This window comes from Suricata suricatta, chromosome 14 (assembly GCF_006229205.1).
Source record: "Suricata suricatta isolate VVHF042 chromosome 14, meerkat_22Aug2017_6uvM2_HiC, whole genome shotgun sequence".
NCBI lineage: Eukaryota > Metazoa > Chordata > Mammalia > Carnivora > Herpestidae > Suricata > Suricata suricatta.
The window spans coordinates 80,422,413-80,441,475 of NC_043713.1; the positions used below are offsets into that span (position 1 = coordinate 80,422,413).

The 19,063-nt window shown below is 39.4% G+C and overlaps 1 protein-coding gene across 1 annotated transcript in view; it reads left to right on the forward strand.

Annotated features, from left to right (window-relative positions):
- Window positions 1–19,063, forward strand: part of NAA25 (N(alpha)-acetyltransferase 25, NatB auxiliary subunit) — a 72,639-nt gene that overhangs the window by 25,685 nt on the left and 27,891 nt on the right. The window contains exons 9-13 of the mRNA XM_029921891.1: window positions 155–244; window positions 1,676–1,845; window positions 5,608–5,720; window positions 12,729–12,936; window positions 13,731–13,820. Of these exons, the coding sequence (XP_029777751.1) occupies window positions 155–244; window positions 1,676–1,845; window positions 5,608–5,720; window positions 12,729–12,936; window positions 13,731–13,820 (671 nt within the window). The remainder of the gene's footprint in view (window positions 1–154; window positions 245–1,675; window positions 1,846–5,607; window positions 5,721–12,728; window positions 12,937–13,730; window positions 13,821–19,063) is intronic.

Sequence of the window (19,063 nt, forward strand, 5' to 3'; positions counted from 1 at the left end):
CCTCTGGAGTTGCTCTTTCAGGGAATCTGGGAGGGGTGGCCTTCTAGTAAAGATTAAGATAAAATGTAGAAAATAAGTTCAGAATTAGGATTCCTAGGGCAGACTTGTCACAACTTGGGTTTAATCCTGTGTGCACCATTCAATCTGATTTTAGCTCAGATGACTGGCAGTTCTATCTGACTTATTTCGATTCTGTCTTTCGACTGATTGAAGAGGCCTGGACTCCTCCTGCTGAAGGCGAACAGTAAGTTGATTCCGGTGCTTTTTAGCACATTGTAGCAGAAGGCTTTCATGGGAAGCCTAATTGAATTCGCTTTTTCCCTCTCAATAGTGTATCCCTTTCAAACTAAGATTTTTCATTTTTTTAAATTGTAAAATAAAAGTGTTCATTGTAAAAATCTTAAACTAGTGCAGAAATAAAATGGTGTAGAAAGTATTAGTTCCTAATTATCCTACCATCCCAGAAATAACACTTTTTTACCTCACTTTTATTGAGTTATAATTGATTCAGAGGTAACTCTTTCTCTTTTTTTAAAGTGAGCACTGTGTTCAGTGTGGGGCTTGAATTCATGACCCTGACCCCAAGAGTCACATGCTCTGCCAATTAAGCCAGCCAGGTGCCCCCAGAGTTAACTCTTTTTTTTTTTTAATGTTTTTATTTATTTTTGATACAGAGAGAGACAGAGCATGAGAGGGGGAGGGGCAGGGAGAGGAGGAGACACAGAATGGGAAGCAGGCTCCAGGCTCTGAGCTAGCCGTCAGCACAGAGCCCGACGCGGGGCTCAAGCCCACGAACATGAGATCTGACCTGAGCTGAAGTCGGAGGCTTAACCGACTGAGCCACCCAGGCGCCCCCCCCCCCCGAGTTAACTCTTGATGGCAGTTGAAAGTCTTTTCTTCCAGATTTATTTCTGTCCATACACTAACATAATTATTCCCGTTATTTAACATAAAAGTGCAATCATATTAGTGGTTTACAACTTGGTATTTTTCTCCCTTAACATCTGTCTTGGGACATCTTTCCACATATGGTACATATAGATCTGTTTCATTCTTTTTAGTGACTTAAGAGAACTTCCATTTTAGAGATGTACTGATTCATTTAACCTGTCTCTTGTGGATGGACTGATGGACACTTGGATTGTTGCTGATTTTTTTTTTCTTTTTTCTATCATAGATAATACCATAATAAACATGAATGAGATCTTTTTAAAAAGTGAATACGTAAGCAGGATGAAAGATGCTGATGAGCTTCTACTTACTTTGTAATATTAACTAAGTCATCTAATTTTTCTCAGTCTTCATTCAAACAGTAAAGTAAAATTTACTTAGATTTTTTTATTAGGCAATATTTGAGAGAGATATATATATATATGGATATATATATATATATGGATATATATATATATATATGTGATCCCTTCTCTTTTTAAGAAATGGGCAGAGGCAGTAAGTCAATGTGCAGTAATCAGTTGCCAAAATTCAGCGTATTTATATACCATGTTACCTGTCAGAATGTGCTCCTAATTCTCTTTTGTGCCCCATGTTATTTTATAATTATCAAAATGGTTTTTTTTTTTTATTAATTTGGTTTTTGAAATCAGTTTGGCTTCACTTTAAATTTTGGGACAGACAATAGAGGCACAAAATACCTTTTTCATATGTTTATACCTAGTTCTTTAGAAGGAGAAGTACATTATTCTGCAGAAGAAGCTGTGAAGTTTATAGAAGATCGGATAACAGAAGAATCTAAAAGTTCCCGCCATCTCCGAGGACCACACCTTGCTAAACTGGAACTGATTAGACGTTTAAGACGTCAAGGTTTTAATGATGAGTACAAGTTAGGTAAGAAACCTTAATATTTGGGAACCCTGGAGAAGATACAGGGATGCCCTCTGTACCCAAGTGCAGTACTCATTATGTGAGGTCTCTAGTGATGATGTCATGTTCGGGAAGCAGACATCCTCAGAGCCTAATGAAAATGTTTACTAATGAATGGATTACTGATGGTATTAGCCCTCAGCCACATCTTCAACTTGACTTAACGTTAGCATCTCTCCCTGTTCCACCAGAGTTTCTGTCAGGCGTTCTTTTTTGACCCGACATTATTGTCAAAATCAATTTCTGAGTAAAATAACCAGTTTTGTAAAAGTTTCAGGATTTCATGAGGTGGATGGAAAGTTGTTTGAAAATCTGCTCCAAGTGCTCAGAAAACCAAAAGAACATCTGGTGGAGTTAGAGCAATTAACAGTTAAAGAGAAAATTTACAAGGACAGTGACAAGAGAAAAAACATGACTTGGATAGTAATGCATGAAGAAATGCCTTCAGGCAATTTGATGAAGTGCTTAGGTGTTTATTGGAAAATGCTTTGTTTCTAAAATGATGATTTATTTTGAGTGAGAAAGAGCACACATATATGAGCATGGGGTGGGGCAAAGCAGAGGGAGAGAGAATTTCAAGCAGGCTCTGTGCTGTCACCCCAGAGCCCATTGTGGAGCTCGATCTCATGAACAGTGAGATCATGACCCGAGCTGAACCTGAGTGTGACACTTAACCAACTGAGTCACCCAGGCACCCTGAGGATGTTCTTTTCTAATACTGTATTGTATTGAGAGAGAGACAGCACAAATGAGGAAAGGTCAGAGAGAGAGAGGGACAGAGGATCTGAGGCTAACAGCAGAGAGCCTGATGCAGGGCTCAAACTGATCAACTGTGAAATCAAGACCTGAGCCAGAGTTGGATGCTTAGCCATCTGAGCCACCCACGTGCCCCTGAAAATTGTTTTCTTTTCCTTTTTTTTAATTTTTAAAAAGTGCTTATTTATTTTTGAGAGGAGAGAGAGAGAGCACGTGTGTGTGAGAGGAGGACGGACAGAGAGGGAGACACAGAATCCGAAGCAGGCTCCAGACTCTGAACTGTCAGCACAAAGCCCGACTTGGGGCTTGGACCCATGAACTTCGAGATCATGACCTGAGCTGAAGTTGGATGCTTAACTGACTGAGCCACCCAGATGCCCCTGAAAATGGTTCTTTTTGAGCTTATTTCACAAGAAATGGTGTCCTGTTGTGCTAGTTCACAATTTTGTTGAAAAAATGGCACCCTACCCCTCAAAAAGTAGTAATTCTTTGCTCATACTAAGAATTAGCTTCTGGTTTAGTTATATCCCTAATAGGTTTAAGATAATAAACTTCATTTTTCCATTTCATTTTTTCAAGATAAATCTCCAAAGAAACATTTTCCCCTCCTACTTGAATTATGGAAATTTGGTTCTCATTAAAAATTGATCAAGAGGGTCTTTTTTTAAGGGCCGGTTGTCCTGAGATGATGAACACTTAGTACCTAGAAGCTGTCCTAGAGCCTCTCTCTTTATTTTAATCGTCTGACCAATGTTCTTTGCACCTCATTCTAAAATTGACAGTGTACTTCTCTCATTCCCTTTGTAGGTTTTTCACAACCAATTTTGAATAATTTTTTTAAATTTTAGAATGTATGTGTGAGAGAGGGGGAGAGGGGCAGAACGGGCAGGAGAGAGAGAGAGAGAGAGAGAAAGAGAATCTTAAGTAGACTCCATACTCAGAGTGGAGCCGGACACAGGGCTTGATTCCATGACCTTGGGGACATGACCTGAGTTGTAATCTGGAGTTTGATACACAACCGACTGAGCCACGCAGGCCCCCCTCTCACAACCAGTTTTGAATTGTGTTGACTTCTTTAGATCTATTTAAGGAACCTTAGTCTCTGTTATTTCCAGACTGCAAATAAAAATTTTCATATGGCCCTCTGCAGAATGTTTAGATAGATTCCAAAGAATTGCTTTTTTTCCAAAGCCGGATAGTTTGGGTCTGTGTTGACCCTCGCTGTATCTATATCTTGTCTTTCTCTTCTCTCTCACCAGCCTGCATGTTAGAAATTTGTGACTTTTTAAAGTTTTTTTTTTTTGTGAGGGAGAGAGAGAGTGAGAGAGAGTGAAAGTATGCATGTGCATGCGAGCTAGGGAGGAACAGAGAGAGAAGGAGGGAGGATCCCTTGATCCTGTGAACAGTGAGATCATTATGACCTAAGCTGAAATCAGTTGGACACTCAACCAACTGAGCCACTCAGGTACCCCAGAAATTTGTGACTTTCTCAAGTCTCCACAAAAAGTTTTTTGAAGTAAACTCTACCCACAAAATGGGGCTCACACTCACGACCCCGAGATCAAGAGTTGCGTGCTCTACTGACTGAGCCAGCCAGGCACCTTCCCACAGAATGTTTTTTACCCAGACTAGTGATTCTTAGTGTCTTGGATCATAGTCTTATGAGAATCTGATTAAAGCCATGGACTTCTGTTCCCAGAATTGTCAACAGGATCCAAGACCTAAAATCTTTCTGAAATTTCAGGTTAAAATTTTGTTTGTTTTTTTTAATTAAAAAAAAATGTTTATTTTGAGGAGAGAGCGAAAACACTAGTGGGGAAGGGGTGGGAGAGAGGGGAGAGAGAATCCCAAATAGGCTCTGAGCTGACAGAGCCTGAATTGGAGCTTGATCTTAGAGCCCTGGGATCATGACCTGAACTGAAATCAAGAGTCAGATGCCTGGGGCCCCTTGGTGGCTCAGTCTGTTGAGTATCCGATTTTGGCTTAGGTCATGATCTTGCAGTTTGTTGAGTTCAAGCCCTACATCGGGCTTGCTGCTGTTAGCCTATCAGCATAAAGCCTGCTTTGGATCCTCTGTCTCCCTCTCTCTGCCCCTCCCCCGCTTGTGCTCTCCCCAAAATAAATAAATATTAAAAAATAAATAAATAAAAGGATGCTGACTCAACCAACCGAGCCAAAAATCTCTGCTTCTCAAATCTAGTTCAATTTGAGAGTATTTTATTATTATTATTATTATTTTAATGTTTGTTTATTTTTGAGACAGAGTGCTAGCAGGGAGGGCAAAGGGGGGGTGGTATGGAGGATCTGAAGCAGGCTCTGCACTGATAGCAGTGAGCCCGATGTGGGGCTCAAACTCACAAAACCATGAGATCATGACTTGAAGTGAAGTTGGATGCTCAACTGACTCAGCCACCCAGGTGTCCCTAGTATTTTTGTTTTTCATTTGAGGAAAATAAAAGGAACTTTGTGCAGATCCAGGTTTAAATTTTTCATAGTGAGTGGTCTTATGGGAGTTACCGGCTTATGACCCTCTCCATTTATTTTCTCTGTGTTGGTGTGCCTGTAAAATGTTCCCTTCCACTTAGTTAACATTTATTTAATACTTGGTAAGTATTTCAAGAACTGTGGAAAGAACATGCTTGTTTAATATTTATTTATAAACTTAAGTCTTTAAACTTTAATGAAAACCTTTTAGCTATTAAAACTTTAATTCAATGGAAAATGTCACATTTCCTAAGTGTAATAACAAGTAAACTGAGCTTGTAAGATTCAGCTTCTTTTTAACATGTTTGCTGAGTGTTGAATGGACAGGCCATCCTTCAGCCCTCACTGCCATTCTCATTCAAGCACTCAAGCAGAATTTTTATTCAATTGAAATAAATAAAATAATTTTTTTATTTTTAAATCAGACCTCTGAATATAAAACTTCGGTCCATGAGTTAATTTATTGATTTTTGTTTTCTCTCTTAGGTGATCCAGAAGAATTAATGTTCCAGTATTTTAAAAAGTTTGGGGACAAGCCTTGCTGTTTTACAGACCTCAAGGTGTTTGTTGACCTCTTGCCTGCTACACAGTGTACCAAGGTGAGTACGCTGCAGAGTCCTGTTGGGCGCTTGTGTTGAGGGTGACGAGGTCAGCTGTGTGAAAGGTGGTTGGTGCAAGATACGTCGAGCTCTGGGGAGTCGGGGCCTCTCGGCGCTATCAGATGTGAGGACATGATTTCTTATTAAGTCACAAGGAGAATAAGCCTCTGGAAGATCATTGGATTGTCTTTTTTGTTTTGTGTTTTGTCTTTTGTGGGTTTTTTTTTTTTCCGAGACAATTGAAGATTTACATGTAGTTGTAAGAGAAGTAATACAGAGAGCTCTTTATACTCTTTCCCATTTTGCCCCAGTGGTAACATCTTGCATTACTATAGTGTAATATCATAATTAGGAAATAGCCATCAATACAACCCACTGACCTTATTCAGATTTCACCAGTTTGGCATCTGTGTGTGTGTGTGTGTGTGTGTGTGTGTGTGTGTGGAACCTTGTGTGTGTGTTTAGTGCAGTAGGAAGTGCGGTGGACTTGGTGACCTCCACCAGAGTCAAGATACAGAACAGTTTCACCCCCAGATCCTGTGTGCTCCCTTTTTTAACCTGCAAACATCAGCTTAGGCCTTCATTTTTCTGAGGAGAATGACGAGTAGAGCAACGCTAAATGCATGTTTAGGCTTTCTTTTTTCTTTCTTTTTTTCAAGAAATGGCCAAACTTTTTCACGGTGACTGTACTATTTTAAGTTCCTGTTAGCAGTGTATGAATGATCCCATTTCTGTGCGTCCTCATCGGCAGTGGTGTCACTGTTTTTTTATTTTAGCCATTCTCATAGGTGTGTAGTGATATTTTATAATGGTTTTCATGTGTATTTCCCTAATGGTTAGTGATGTTTAATGTCTTTTCATATGCTGATTTGCCATCTTTATGTTCTCCTCAGTGAGATTTGTGTTTCTATCTTTTGCTCATTTTCTACTTGGTTTTTGTGTTTTTACTGTTGAGTTTTGAGAGTTTATTTATTCTAGATGCAAGTCCTTTGTCAGATACATGGTTTCTCATGTTTTCTCCCATTCTGTAGCTTGTCTTTTTGTCCTTTAGCAGGATCCTTTGAAAAGCAAAATTTTACATTTTGATGAATTTATTTTGGAATAATTTTTGATTTACAGAGAAGTCACTATGATCATGAAGAAAATTATACCACACCCTTCACCTACCATATTAACATCTTAAATTTCCATGGTACACTTGTCAAAACTAAGAAATTGACATTAGTACATTACTATTAACCTCTAGATTTTTTCTAGATTTCTGAAGTTTTCCCATTAATGTCCTTTTTCTGTTCTGTGATCTAATCTAGGGCACTACACTGTATTTAGTTGTCGTGTATCGGGAGTTTTTGATGAGAATGAAACTTACATTAGTGTAAGTCTGTTACATAATGAGATGGAGAACCTCATCTTTAGACTCTTCATCCATGGCAGCGTGTATTGGGTCAGATTGCTCTGCCATGCCCTGAAGATGGGTGACTTCGTGCCCTGTTCCAAGTTAAAGGTTTTTACCATTTATCCAGAATATCCTTGGTGATGGGCAGCTGGAGCCCTCTCTCAATTGCAGTGTATGTAGAGCAGGATAGAGTACCATATAAAGAAATACTGGCATGTATAAAGAACGTCTGTGACTCTGGTCAGCTTTACTCATTAGTCCCTTTAATGAGTGAAAGTTAGAATCCTTCCTGTCGCAGGGTTGCCACCACCTGTTCTCCTAGAAAGCCTTCTGTCACCCCGCCTTAGTGGAGGTGACTACACTATGTTTGGTGGGTCATGTCTTCAGTCCTCCAGGCCTGATACTTGGCAGTCTTGAGGTGACACATCCAAGGCAGAGGGAGCAGTGCTTTCCCAAACTGATCAGTAGCTGGGGGTCTGTATTTGGTTCTGAAATGACCTCACCATTCTCTTTGGTTTAGTAAAGCTATTCTTGGAGTGCTGTGCTTATAGGGCTCAGGCCAAGCTTTAGAAGTTTCTGGATTAATTACAATTAATTACAATTACAGTTAGTTATAATTAACCCAGAAAAGGGATCCTGGGTTATAGGAGGATGTGAAAGCTTATGAGAGAGAAATGGTTGAATGGAAGAGAGGGGTTTAGTCCAATGAGGTCATAGTCCTTCTTTTCTCACGTTTGAAAAGCTCCCTTATAAAAAGGGGATGAGAATTGGGACCAACAGAAAATTGTTAAGGGAATTCAGAATTTGGCCAGTGAAAACAATTTTTTGATGGTCAGAATTCTCTAAAAATATAGTGTATTAGTTTCATGTTACTGGAGAGATTTAAGCAGAATCTAGAACCACCTGGGAGAGAGGCCTTCAGTTAATGTTTGTTGCGTGTATCATATACTAAGTGCTAGGATTTGGAACAATTGATCTTGCCGTAGAGTAAGTTGAAGCATCTTGTAAGTTGAAGCACCAAATGATGAGGCTGCATTAGAGGAAAACTTAAATGGTTTTCAGCTGAGATTCATAAGGCTTTGCTAATATAAATCTAGTACAGGCACCTCTAATCTGTTGGTTATGTTTGAAAAATCTTAGGTGACCTCATACAGTAATAATCTATGGAGAGGAACCCTCTAGAAGTGCTGGAATATTGGCTTGATACGTAGTCTTTGTTCTGTGAGACAAAGGATTTAAAGCTGCTGCAATGAGTCTGTACTTCCACTTAAATTTTTCATTGAGGGGCAGTTTTGCTGCCACAACTTTTTAAATGTAGGATGACTTCAATCACTAAAAATTCTGCCACTAAGCAGTGTATTTGTCAGGGGATTAAAACCGTTCAAGGAAAGTTCAGGCTGAGAACCATAGTCCCAAATAATTTTAGGAGCCAGATGCTTTTAAAGTAGGCCATTGAATCTAGTTTTCTTGAAATGGCTCACCCAGGGTGATTTTTTTATCTTTTGTTTTCTTTGCCTGGGAGTTTTAAGCTAGACAGATGATTCCAGTTTTCAAAGAAGCTTTTTGTATAACAGTAAAACTGTACAGACTGAAATAAAGAATGAATTTTTTTATGACAAAATTTATTTGGAAGAGTCTTTAAGCATTCCCTAAAGAAGGCATTAATAGTAAACATCACTAATATATAAAATGGTTTACAGCAATGGAACAGTTGGCAGCAGACGCTATATAGGCATTTAATCAAAACCATGAAGACCAGTGCTGCAGTTTCTTTGTTGTAAGTGATTATCTGATCCTAATAATTACACTTCATACAATTGGAGACAAACTGAAACAAAACCTTTACAGATTTGAAACTGCATGAGTGGGGTTTTATTTTACTTTAATTTTTATTTGTGTCAAAAATATTACATGTATAAAGTTAAAAATCCAGGTAGTACTAGAAAGCTTCTGTTGAAAAACAGCAGCAGCTCTTTGCCACCTTGACCCTGGATCTGGCGCTCTACAGGCAAATCACTCCACTCCTAACTGTTTCTTCTGTTATTTATCTCCCTATTTCTATGTTACAGACTTGCACAGGCATTTATCTTTATAGTTACAGTCTTCTTCCGTTGGAGCCCTACCATTGACGATGATCATCTCGTTTACAACATCTCCCTTCTCTCCTTACATACTTTCTTCCCAGTTTAAGTCATTATTAAGAATTTATATTTTTATGACCAAAGACTGAGCCACTTTGTATATGGAGATTGCCTTTTTCGCACAACTTTCTTTCTCAGAGTTAAGATTCCTTAATTTGATTCACCTCATTCAATCTGACAGAACCATAAATGTATAAAATTCCTGTTAGTCTAATACATGAGGTGTTAATTTGTTCCATTCTCCCCCAAACCTCTTCCATCCCTCACCCCTAACTCCTCGCCCCTCGCCTCAGAAATACTTTATTTTTTAATCTTTTAAATATTTATTTATTCTTGAGAGACTGAGATAGAGAGACAGGGTGCAAGCAGGGAAGGGGCAAAGAGAGAAGGAGACACAGAATCTGAGGCAGGCTCTAGGCACTGAGCCAGCTGTCAGCACAGAGCCCGACACGGGCTCGAACTCAGGAACCATGAGATCACGACCTGAGCCAACATCAGATGCTTCAACTAAGCCACCCAGGCGCCCCTTGAAATACTTAAAAATTTTTTTCATGTTTATTTACTTTTGTTTATTTTTTCATGTTTGTTTATGTTGAGAGAGAGAAAGAGCACAAGCAAGGGAGGAACAGAGAGAGGGAGAGAGAGAGAATCCCAAGCACACTCTGGCTGTCAATGTAGAGCCTGACACAGGGCTTGATTTCATGAAGCATGAGATCATAACCTGAGCTGAAATCAGCCAGACGCTTGGCCAGCTGAGGTATCCAGGCGCCCCTGGAAATACTTTTCATGGAGCCTGTTCGCTACCATCTGTGTTTAGGGTCTCAAACATTTGGCAGGCGACATTCTGGGATCTGGTTGGGAGTGGGGGGTCTGGAGTACTCATCACCAAATAATGGAGTTTGGCTTTATCCTCATTTTTTTTCTTTTGTTTTCACTTTTCTTTCCTTTACTAACTTAGAGATTTTGTCTTTTTATTTAATTTTAATTCCAGTATAGTTTATATTCAGTGTTAAATTAATTTCAGGGGTATAATGATGCATCAGTTCTGTGCGTTAATCAGTGTTCATCTTAAGTGTCCTTGTTACACCTTCACCTGTTTCACCTAGTCTTCCTACCTGCCTTCCTTCTGGAAGCCATTAGTTCTCTAGAGTTAAGACTGTGTTTTTTGGTTTGTCTCTTTTTTTCCCCCCTTGGTTTTTTTTTTCTTTCTTAAATTCCACATGAGTGAAATCATGTGGTATTTGTCTTTCTCTGACTGACTTATTTCCCCTCGCATTCATTATACTCTCTAGTTCCATCCATGTGGTCGGAAATGGCAAGATTTCATTCTTTTTTATGGCTCAGTTCATTGTGTGTACGTGTGTGTGTGTGTGTATGTGTGTATTTTTTTTTAACCATTCATCTCTCAATGGGCACTTGAGGTACTTCCATAATTTAGCTATTGTACATAATGCTGTAATAAACATAGCAGTACATATATCCTTTTGTGAATTAGTGTTTTTGTATTTTTTGGGTAGATACCCAGTAGTGCAATTTCTGGATCATATGATAGGTGAGGAGGTGGAGAATGAAGAACCCTTGTGCACTGTTGCTGGGAATGCAAGATGGTGTAGCCACTGTGGAAAAGAATATGGAGGTTCCTCAGACGATTAAAAATAGCACTTTATCCCCATTTCTGGCTATGCCTGTTGTCCGTGCGTTTGCAGTGCCTCTGGTTCAGCTTCTTCTTGGGTGTACTCCTGCAGGCTTCTGCTGGGTGTAGGAGGCCAGTCTGTGAGCTAGGGGAACAGTCAGACTTCTTAGATGGAATTTAATCAGTTTTTCCATTTCAGTCCCACTAACACTTGAGCTTTATGGTGCCCTGAATTTTGCCTTCTGAGGTTCTGCCTTCTGTGTCAGGAACAGACTTGCTGTCCCTTGTGTATGTTAGATTTCTGCCTTGTACATTGGTTAGCCCTTAACACCTGCCCTTCTGCTGCTTTTTATCTTTGAAATCCTGTTAGTGTTTGTTTGCTGTCAGCTTTTCACATGTTCCTGATCTTTGTGGTTTGATTCTTTGTTGTCATCTTAATGGGATTTTGGCAGTGAGGGATAAGCCCGTGTTTAATAATGTGTAATGGGAATGATATATATATTTTAAATTCAAATTTAAAGAATTAAAAACATTAAATTTTTTTTTTTAATATTTATTTTTTGAGAGACAGAGCATGAGTGGGGGAGGCGCATAGAGAGAGGGAGTCACAGAATCAGAAGCAGATTCCAAGCTCTGAGCTGTCAGCACAGAGTCCAACACGGAGCTCAAACTCACAAACTGCAAGATCATGACCTGAACTGAAGTCAGATGCTTAACCAGCTGAGCCCCCCAAACGCCCCTAGAATTAAAAACATTTTAATACAAGGTGTTACCATTGGGAAAAACTGGATGAGAAGGGTACATGGGATCTCTCTGTATTATTTCTTACAATTGCAGGTGAATCCATAAGTATTTAAAAAAAAGAACTTAATTAGAAAACAATTTAATCACTGATCTGATGTAACTCTTCCTCTCAGTGTGTAATGTTTTCTTTAAGAATTTACTCATATATCAGTTTTGTTTTTAGTACTGTGCTCTTTTTATAATCTTTCTAAATAAACTTTTTCATTGCCACATTATATAGTATGCTGATGTACTGTAACTCATGATACCTTTTTGCAATTCTTTTTTTTAATGTTTGTTTTTTATTTTTGAAAGAGCAAGAGAGAGTGTGAACAGGGGAGGGGCAGAGAGAGGGGGTGACAGAGGATCCGAAGTGGGCTCTGTGTTGACAGCAGAGAGTCTGATGTGGGACTCGAACTCATGAACCATGAGATCACGACCTGAGCTGAGGTTGGATGCTCAACTGACTGAGCCACCTGGGTGCTTCATTTTTGCAATTCTTTTAATCTTTTAGTTAGTATAGTACCTGGTATTGACCAATACTTGTGGCCAGCAGTGAATGAGTGTGCCATTTTTATTGGCATTTTACCAGCACTGTGTGCTGTTAGAAATTTTTTTGTTTTAGGGGCACCTGGGTGGCTCAGTTGGTTAAGCATCTGACTTCAGCTCAGGTCATGATCTCATGGTTCATGGATTCAAGCCCCGCATTGGGCTCTGTGCTGACAGCTTGGAGCCTGGAGCCTGCTTCAGATTCTGTGTCTTCTCATTCTCTCTCTCTTTCTCTCTCTCTCTCTCTCTCTCTCTTTGCCCACCCCTGCTTGCACTCTGTCTCTCTCTCTCTCTCAAAAAAAAAATTAGAAGAAAAAAAGGAAAATTTTTTGTTTTAGTAATTTTGGTAGATAGAAAATGATCTTTTACTAAAGAGGTTTTGATTTGTATTTTTTCTTGATGTCTTTTTCTAGACCATTTCAGCATTTGTTAATGTTTAATTTGTTATTGCCTGCCAGAGACTAGTTCTGTTTTGAGATCTGTGCTCCTTTTTTTCTACTTTGCAGTTTATTAATCAATTACTTGGAGTTGTCCCTTTGTCGACACCAACAGAGGATAAGTTGGCACTGCCTGCCGACATCAGAGCTCTGCAGCAACATTTATGTGTGGTGCAGCTGACGAGGTTACTTGGCTTGTACCACACTCTGGATAAAAATCAAAAACAGAGTGTGGTCAGAGAATTGATGTTAAGGTACCAGCATGGACTGGAATTTGGTGAGCAGCCTTTCAAAGTGTGCAGTTGTTCCCTGATTTGCTAAGTTTGAGAAGACCTTTTTTTTGGTAATCACCCGGAGCACCTTGTTGTAATGAGTTTGGCAAGGAGGATATTTTGTCAGGTGGGAAGACTGTCCAAATGTAAAGCCTTGATTAAGTTTGGGGTTTTAAGTAATTGTGGCTGTCCGTATTCTTCCTGATTGAGCTAACTCTGTCCCATGGGGGCTCCTGTGAGGTACATGGGGTTTATGATAATTGTCACATTCTCTGCTTATAGGCCTCAGTATTTTTAATATAGAGACTGAAATTGAACTAAAGGAATGTTGTAAATTGTGAAGTAAAAATTAGTTTAGAAGTAGACAATCTTTAGATCGCTAGATGTGATAAAATATAAGTTACTTGACCAGATGATATCAGAATTTCTCTAACTGTATTCTAAATCATTAAGTGAAGTAATGAGCATATTGTTATTTTAGTTTTACTGGCCCTTGGCTTCTGGTCTTTTCTTTACCTGAACCCTCCTTCCAAATCTTGCTTCTCTCCCTGTGGGGTCATTGCAGATACCACCTTTGTTCTGGAACGCTTTCTTCTGGTCCAGCTGAGTGTGGCCTTACCTTATTTTGAGTCCTTTGATTCATGGCTTATATTTTCTTCTGGTATTTATGCTAACTTATTACTTTCATTTCCTCTCTTTTATTTTATTTCTCCTGTCACTTCCCTGCTTAAAAAACTCCTTTGGGCCAGTGATAGTTGCACAAATGTTAAAATGCAAATATGGGATTTCTTCCCTACAGGGAAATCCTGTTTGAAAACCGAATTGCAGTTTTCAGACTATTACTGTCTCCTTGCTGTCCATGTGCTTATTGATATATGGAGAGAAACAGGTAAGGAACAGTGGTTTCAATTTAACTTTACACTTTGTTTTTATTGATTATAAATCCTGAGACTAATGATATAATCCAAGATTTTGATTTATACTTTTAGATTTTTCTTCTTTGACCTTGTCCAGGATGCTTCTAAAAGAGCTCATCTCCAGATATCCCTGTCTCTGTAAACAGGATAATCTTAAACCAGTGCACATCTGTTCTGTTTTTATTTTTATAAATTTATTTATTTAAAAAGTTATCAAAATGTTTATTTTGAGAAAGAACCACCAGTGGGGGAGGGGCAGAGGGAGAGAAACCAGCAGAGAATCCCAAGCAGGCTCCATGCTGGTCAGTGTGCAGAGCCTGATGTGGGGCTCAAACTCAGGAAACGGTGAGATCATGACCTGGGCCAAAATCAAAAGTCACGACGCTTAACCGACTGAACTACCTGGGTACCCTGTTTTTATTTTAAAAACGTTAGAAATTGAAATATAGTCAACCCATTATATTAATTTCAAGTGTACCATAGTGATTCAACAGTTTTGTGTATGATGCTGTGCCACCACAAATGTAGCTACTATGTGTCACCACACAGCACTGTTACAGTACTGCTGATTGTATTCCCTGTGCTGTGTCTTTCATCCCTGTGACTCGTTCATTCCAGGACTGGAAGCCTGTACTTCCCACTCGCTCTTTTTACCATGTCCCACCCCTGACAGCCACCAGTTCTGTGTATTTATGGGTCTGTTTCTGCTTTGTTTTATTTTTTAGATTCCACATATAAGTGAAAGCATATGGTATTTGTCTTCTCTGACTTCTTTCATATAGCATGATATACTCTTGGTCCATCTATGTTGTTGCAAATGGCAAGATCTCATTCCTTTTTATGGCTGAATAATGTCCGTCTGTATGAGTGTGTGTGTGTGTATACACCATATCTTCTTTATACATTCGTTTATTGATGCACACTTAGTTTGCTTCCATATCTTGGCTGTTGTAAATAATGCTGCAGTAAACATGGGGGTGCATATATCCTTTTGAATTGGTGTTTTCATTTTCTTTTGGTAAATACCCAATAGTGGAATTACTGAACGGTGTGATATTTCTATTTTTAAGTTTTTGAGGAACCTCCCCACTGCTTTCTACAGTGGCTGCACCAATTTACATTCCCACCAACAGTGCACAAGGGGTCCTTTTCCTCCACATCCTTGTCAATACTTGTTATTTCTGGCCTTTCTGTTCTGTTTTTATTTTTTATTTTATTTTTTTTAATGTTTTTTATTTATTTTTGAGAGACAGAGAGAAAGTGTGTGAGCAGGAGAGGGTCAGAGGGAGAGGGAGACACAGAATCTGAAGCAGGCTCCAGGCCCTGAGCTAGCTGTCAGCACAGAGCCTGATGCGGGGCCTGAACCCACAAACTGAGATCATGAACTAAGCTGAAGTTGGATGCTCAACCAACTGAACCACCCAGGCACCTCTCTGTTCTGTTTTTAAACACTTCTAAGTATAGTGAATAGTGACTGAAGTCCCTGTTACAAAGTTACAATAATTAAGATACAGAGAAACTGATTTGGCGATAGATGTATAGGCTCTTGGAATGGAATAGCGCTTTTTTATTCACTTAAAAAATGTGTATGTATGGGACGGGGGATGGGCTAAATGGGTGAGGGGCATTAAGGAATTTACTCCTGAAATCATTGTTGCACCAGATGCTAACTAACTTGGATGCAAATTAAAAAAAATAAATACATTAAAAAAAAATTAAAGATGTATATGTAGGAGAATGTGCTCTTTTTGGAATAGTTGTAATTAGCCTATTTCAGACAAAAATATAATCCATGCTGAAGGTGGCATCATGTATCATTGAGCATTTATTAGGGCTCACTCGTGACATTTTCTCTTATTAGCAGTCTTTTGGGGGAAAAACTTAGGTACTTGTTGCATAAGATTCATGAGAATAAACTGCACAAGAAACAAGAGGCCCAGGAGACAGTACTCTGCAGTATAGACACAACCCTTGCCCTCGGGAGCATTTGAATTTGATGCCGTCATCCTCATGCTTAAAATCCTTCAGAGGGCACCTGGGTGGCTCAGTCGGTTAGGCCTCTGACTCGGGCTCCGGTCAGATCTCACGTTCGTGGGTTCGAGCCCTGCGTCAGGCTCTGTGCTGACAGCCAGCTCAGAGCCTGGAGCCTGCTTCTGGTTCTGTGTCTCCTTCTCTCTCTGCCCCTCCTCCTCTCATGCTCTCTCTCTCTCTATTAAAAATAAATAAAATGTTAAAAAATTAAAAAAAAAAAAAGAAATCCTTCAGAGGTACCTATTTCCCTTTAGATAAAGGTCAGACTTTTTAGGATAGTTTACAGTGCTCTTTATAATCCGGCCTCTGTTTGGATCTCCAAAATTTTAGGTTATTTACAGCCTAAATCTACTGGGTTTTTTGCTTGTTTGTTTGCTACTATTAATGAACAGCATGGTGCCTCTCTTTGATACAACTTTCTTATTTTCTTCATCTAACGTTTACTCAAACAGTGCCTCTGACAAGCCTGTTTTGATTTCACCCCCTTGCCCATTGTGGATTTTATGCCCCTTCTGAACTTCTGTAGGACATTGTGTGCCTCTGTGCTAGCACTCGTGGCACTATATTGTGGCAGAGATGGAGGTGGAATCCTTTTAATCAGACTTCTTACCATCTGAGGCTCAGAATTGTGAGTGTGCATAGGGATGTAAAAAACATTAATGAACTGACCACTTAGTAATTCGGTCCCTACTCAGATTAGATACCTTTCCCCACATACCCTAGCATCCATTCTTGCTCATAAGTGACTGTGGCTTTGCTAATCTCTTTTTTTTTTTGAGCAGCATATCTGCTCATATAATAATGGCTAACATTTGTTGATCATCAGGCCCTTGAATGTGTTTTATATGAATTAGATAATTTAAACTTCATAACAATACTATTAAGATTATTGGAGTTTTATACATGAGAGAAAGACAGGGCAGAGAGAAGGTAGGCAAATTTTCCATAATCATTCAGTGCAAACATAGGAAAATTGCCAGTATAATAAAGATGCAAGATTTGTTGAAGTCAGTGAAAATGATACTGAAGCATTCCAATCAGAGGCATAGTTATTGTCTAAGTTGGATCTGGCAGGAATTAGAAATTTATGGAGATTTGGTGAGGATGTTGAAAGAGACTGATCTGAATGTGAAAGATTAAAAACACTTGAAGATGTTGACAATGTCAAAATTTTGCAGAAAAGCATTTCTTTTATGATTCTGCAAAAGTATAATGGGGAGTGAAGAACATCCATTTTTTCCCCCTCCAGTTTTGTTGAGATGTGATTGGCATGTTACCTTGTATTAGCTTAAGATATGTAAAAGTAATGACTTGAATGTGTCTACCATGAAATGATTATCACCGTAAGTTTAGTGAACGTGAATCACCATACAGTCACAGATTATTTTTCTTTGGGATAAGAGCTATTAATATCTACTCGCTTAGCAGCTTTTGAGTATATAGTACAGTATTCTTTTTTTTAATTTGTTTTTTAATGTTTTATTTATTTTTGATACAGACAGAGAGCATGAGAGGGGGAGGGGCAGAGAGACACAGAACCGGAAGCAGGCTCCAGTCTCTGAGCTAGCTGTCAGCACAGAGCCTGACGCGGGGCTCGAACCCACGAGTGTGAGATCTGACCTGAGCCGAAGTCGGAGGCTCAACCGACTGAGCCACCCAGGCGCCCCTATAGTACAGTATTCTTAACTGTAGTCACCATGCTATACATTATTATATCCCCAGAACATAATACCTACCATTTTGTCATACTACAACATTTAGTTAGAAAAATTTTGTCCTGGGGCACCTGGCTGACTCAGTCGGAAGAGCATGCGACTCTTGATCTCAGGGTCCTGAGTTCAAGGTTCACAGTGGGTGTAGAGATTACTTTCAAAAAAAAAGAAAGGAAAAGGAAAAATTTTGTCCCCGAACTCACTAATCCTTGATGCTCTTTCGATTTGGTGAAGAATTTGTATAGAGTTGTAATTACAGCCTAAATTTTGCAAAATAAATTTAAAAACATATTTATGACATTTGATTTAATAGTTGAGAAAGAAGTGTAAATTAAGGTTTTTTTCCTTCTGTTAGCCTTAAAGTTTTGTTTCTGTTTTAAGGAGATCTTTTTAAAAATGTCTTGTTTTTGACAGAGCACAGGTGGGCGAGGGGTAGAAAGAGAGGGGGACAGAAGAGAGGATCCGAAGGAGGCTCCACATGGACAGGCTGACAGTAGCAAGCTAAACACAGGAATTACAAGATGGTGGCTCAGTAGGTCAACCCTCCAGCTTTGGCTTGGGTCATGATCTCGCAGTTGAAGCCCCGTGTCGGGCTCTGTGGCGACAGCTCAGAACCTGGGGCCTGCTTCGGATTCTGTGTCTCCCTCACTGTCTGCCCCTCCTCTGCCTGCACTCTGTCTTTGTCTCCGTCTCTCTCAAAAATAAATAAACATTTAAAAGTTTTTTTGGGGAAAGAAAATGATCATGACCTGAGCCTAAGTTGGATGCTCAACTGACTGAGCCACCCAGGTACCCCAAGGAGATCTTTTTTGAATATTAGTTATCTTTGTATAACTGGGACTTCTTTAAATTATTTATTCCCTATAATTGTCCAGCTGTCTCTCCTACTCACTTCTGAGCCTCTTGAGAGCAAGGAACCATCTGTGACCCTTATTCCCAGGTCTTACAGTGTTGCTCCAGAGTTTAGGTCATGATTGTGAAAATCAGGTAGCAACATCGGAAAACACTTAACTGACTGAGCCACCCAGGCGCCCCTCGGAAAACACTTAAAAGCAAGGAGCAGAACACAAGATTGGATATATGTTGTGATTACTACCATGTAAAGTCATTCCAGCTCAGAGGCAGCATGTTAAGATTATAATGGTAATTTGTGTAGATTATAGGTATGTATAGTTAGGATAGGATTATGGATGATGTATATTTTTAAAATATTTTTTAATGTTTATTTAAAAAATTTTTAGTGTTTTCTTAAATTTATTTTTGAGAGACAGAGAGAGACAGCATGAACAGGGAAGGGTCAGAGAGAGAGATACAGAATCTGAAGGAGGCTCCAGGCTCTGAGCTAGCTGTCAGCACAGAGCCTGACGTGGGGCTCGAACCCACGAACCGTGAGGTCATGACCTGAGCTGAAGCCAGACGCTCAACCGACTGAGCCACCCAGGCGCCCCTATTTGTTTAGTTTTGAGAGAAAG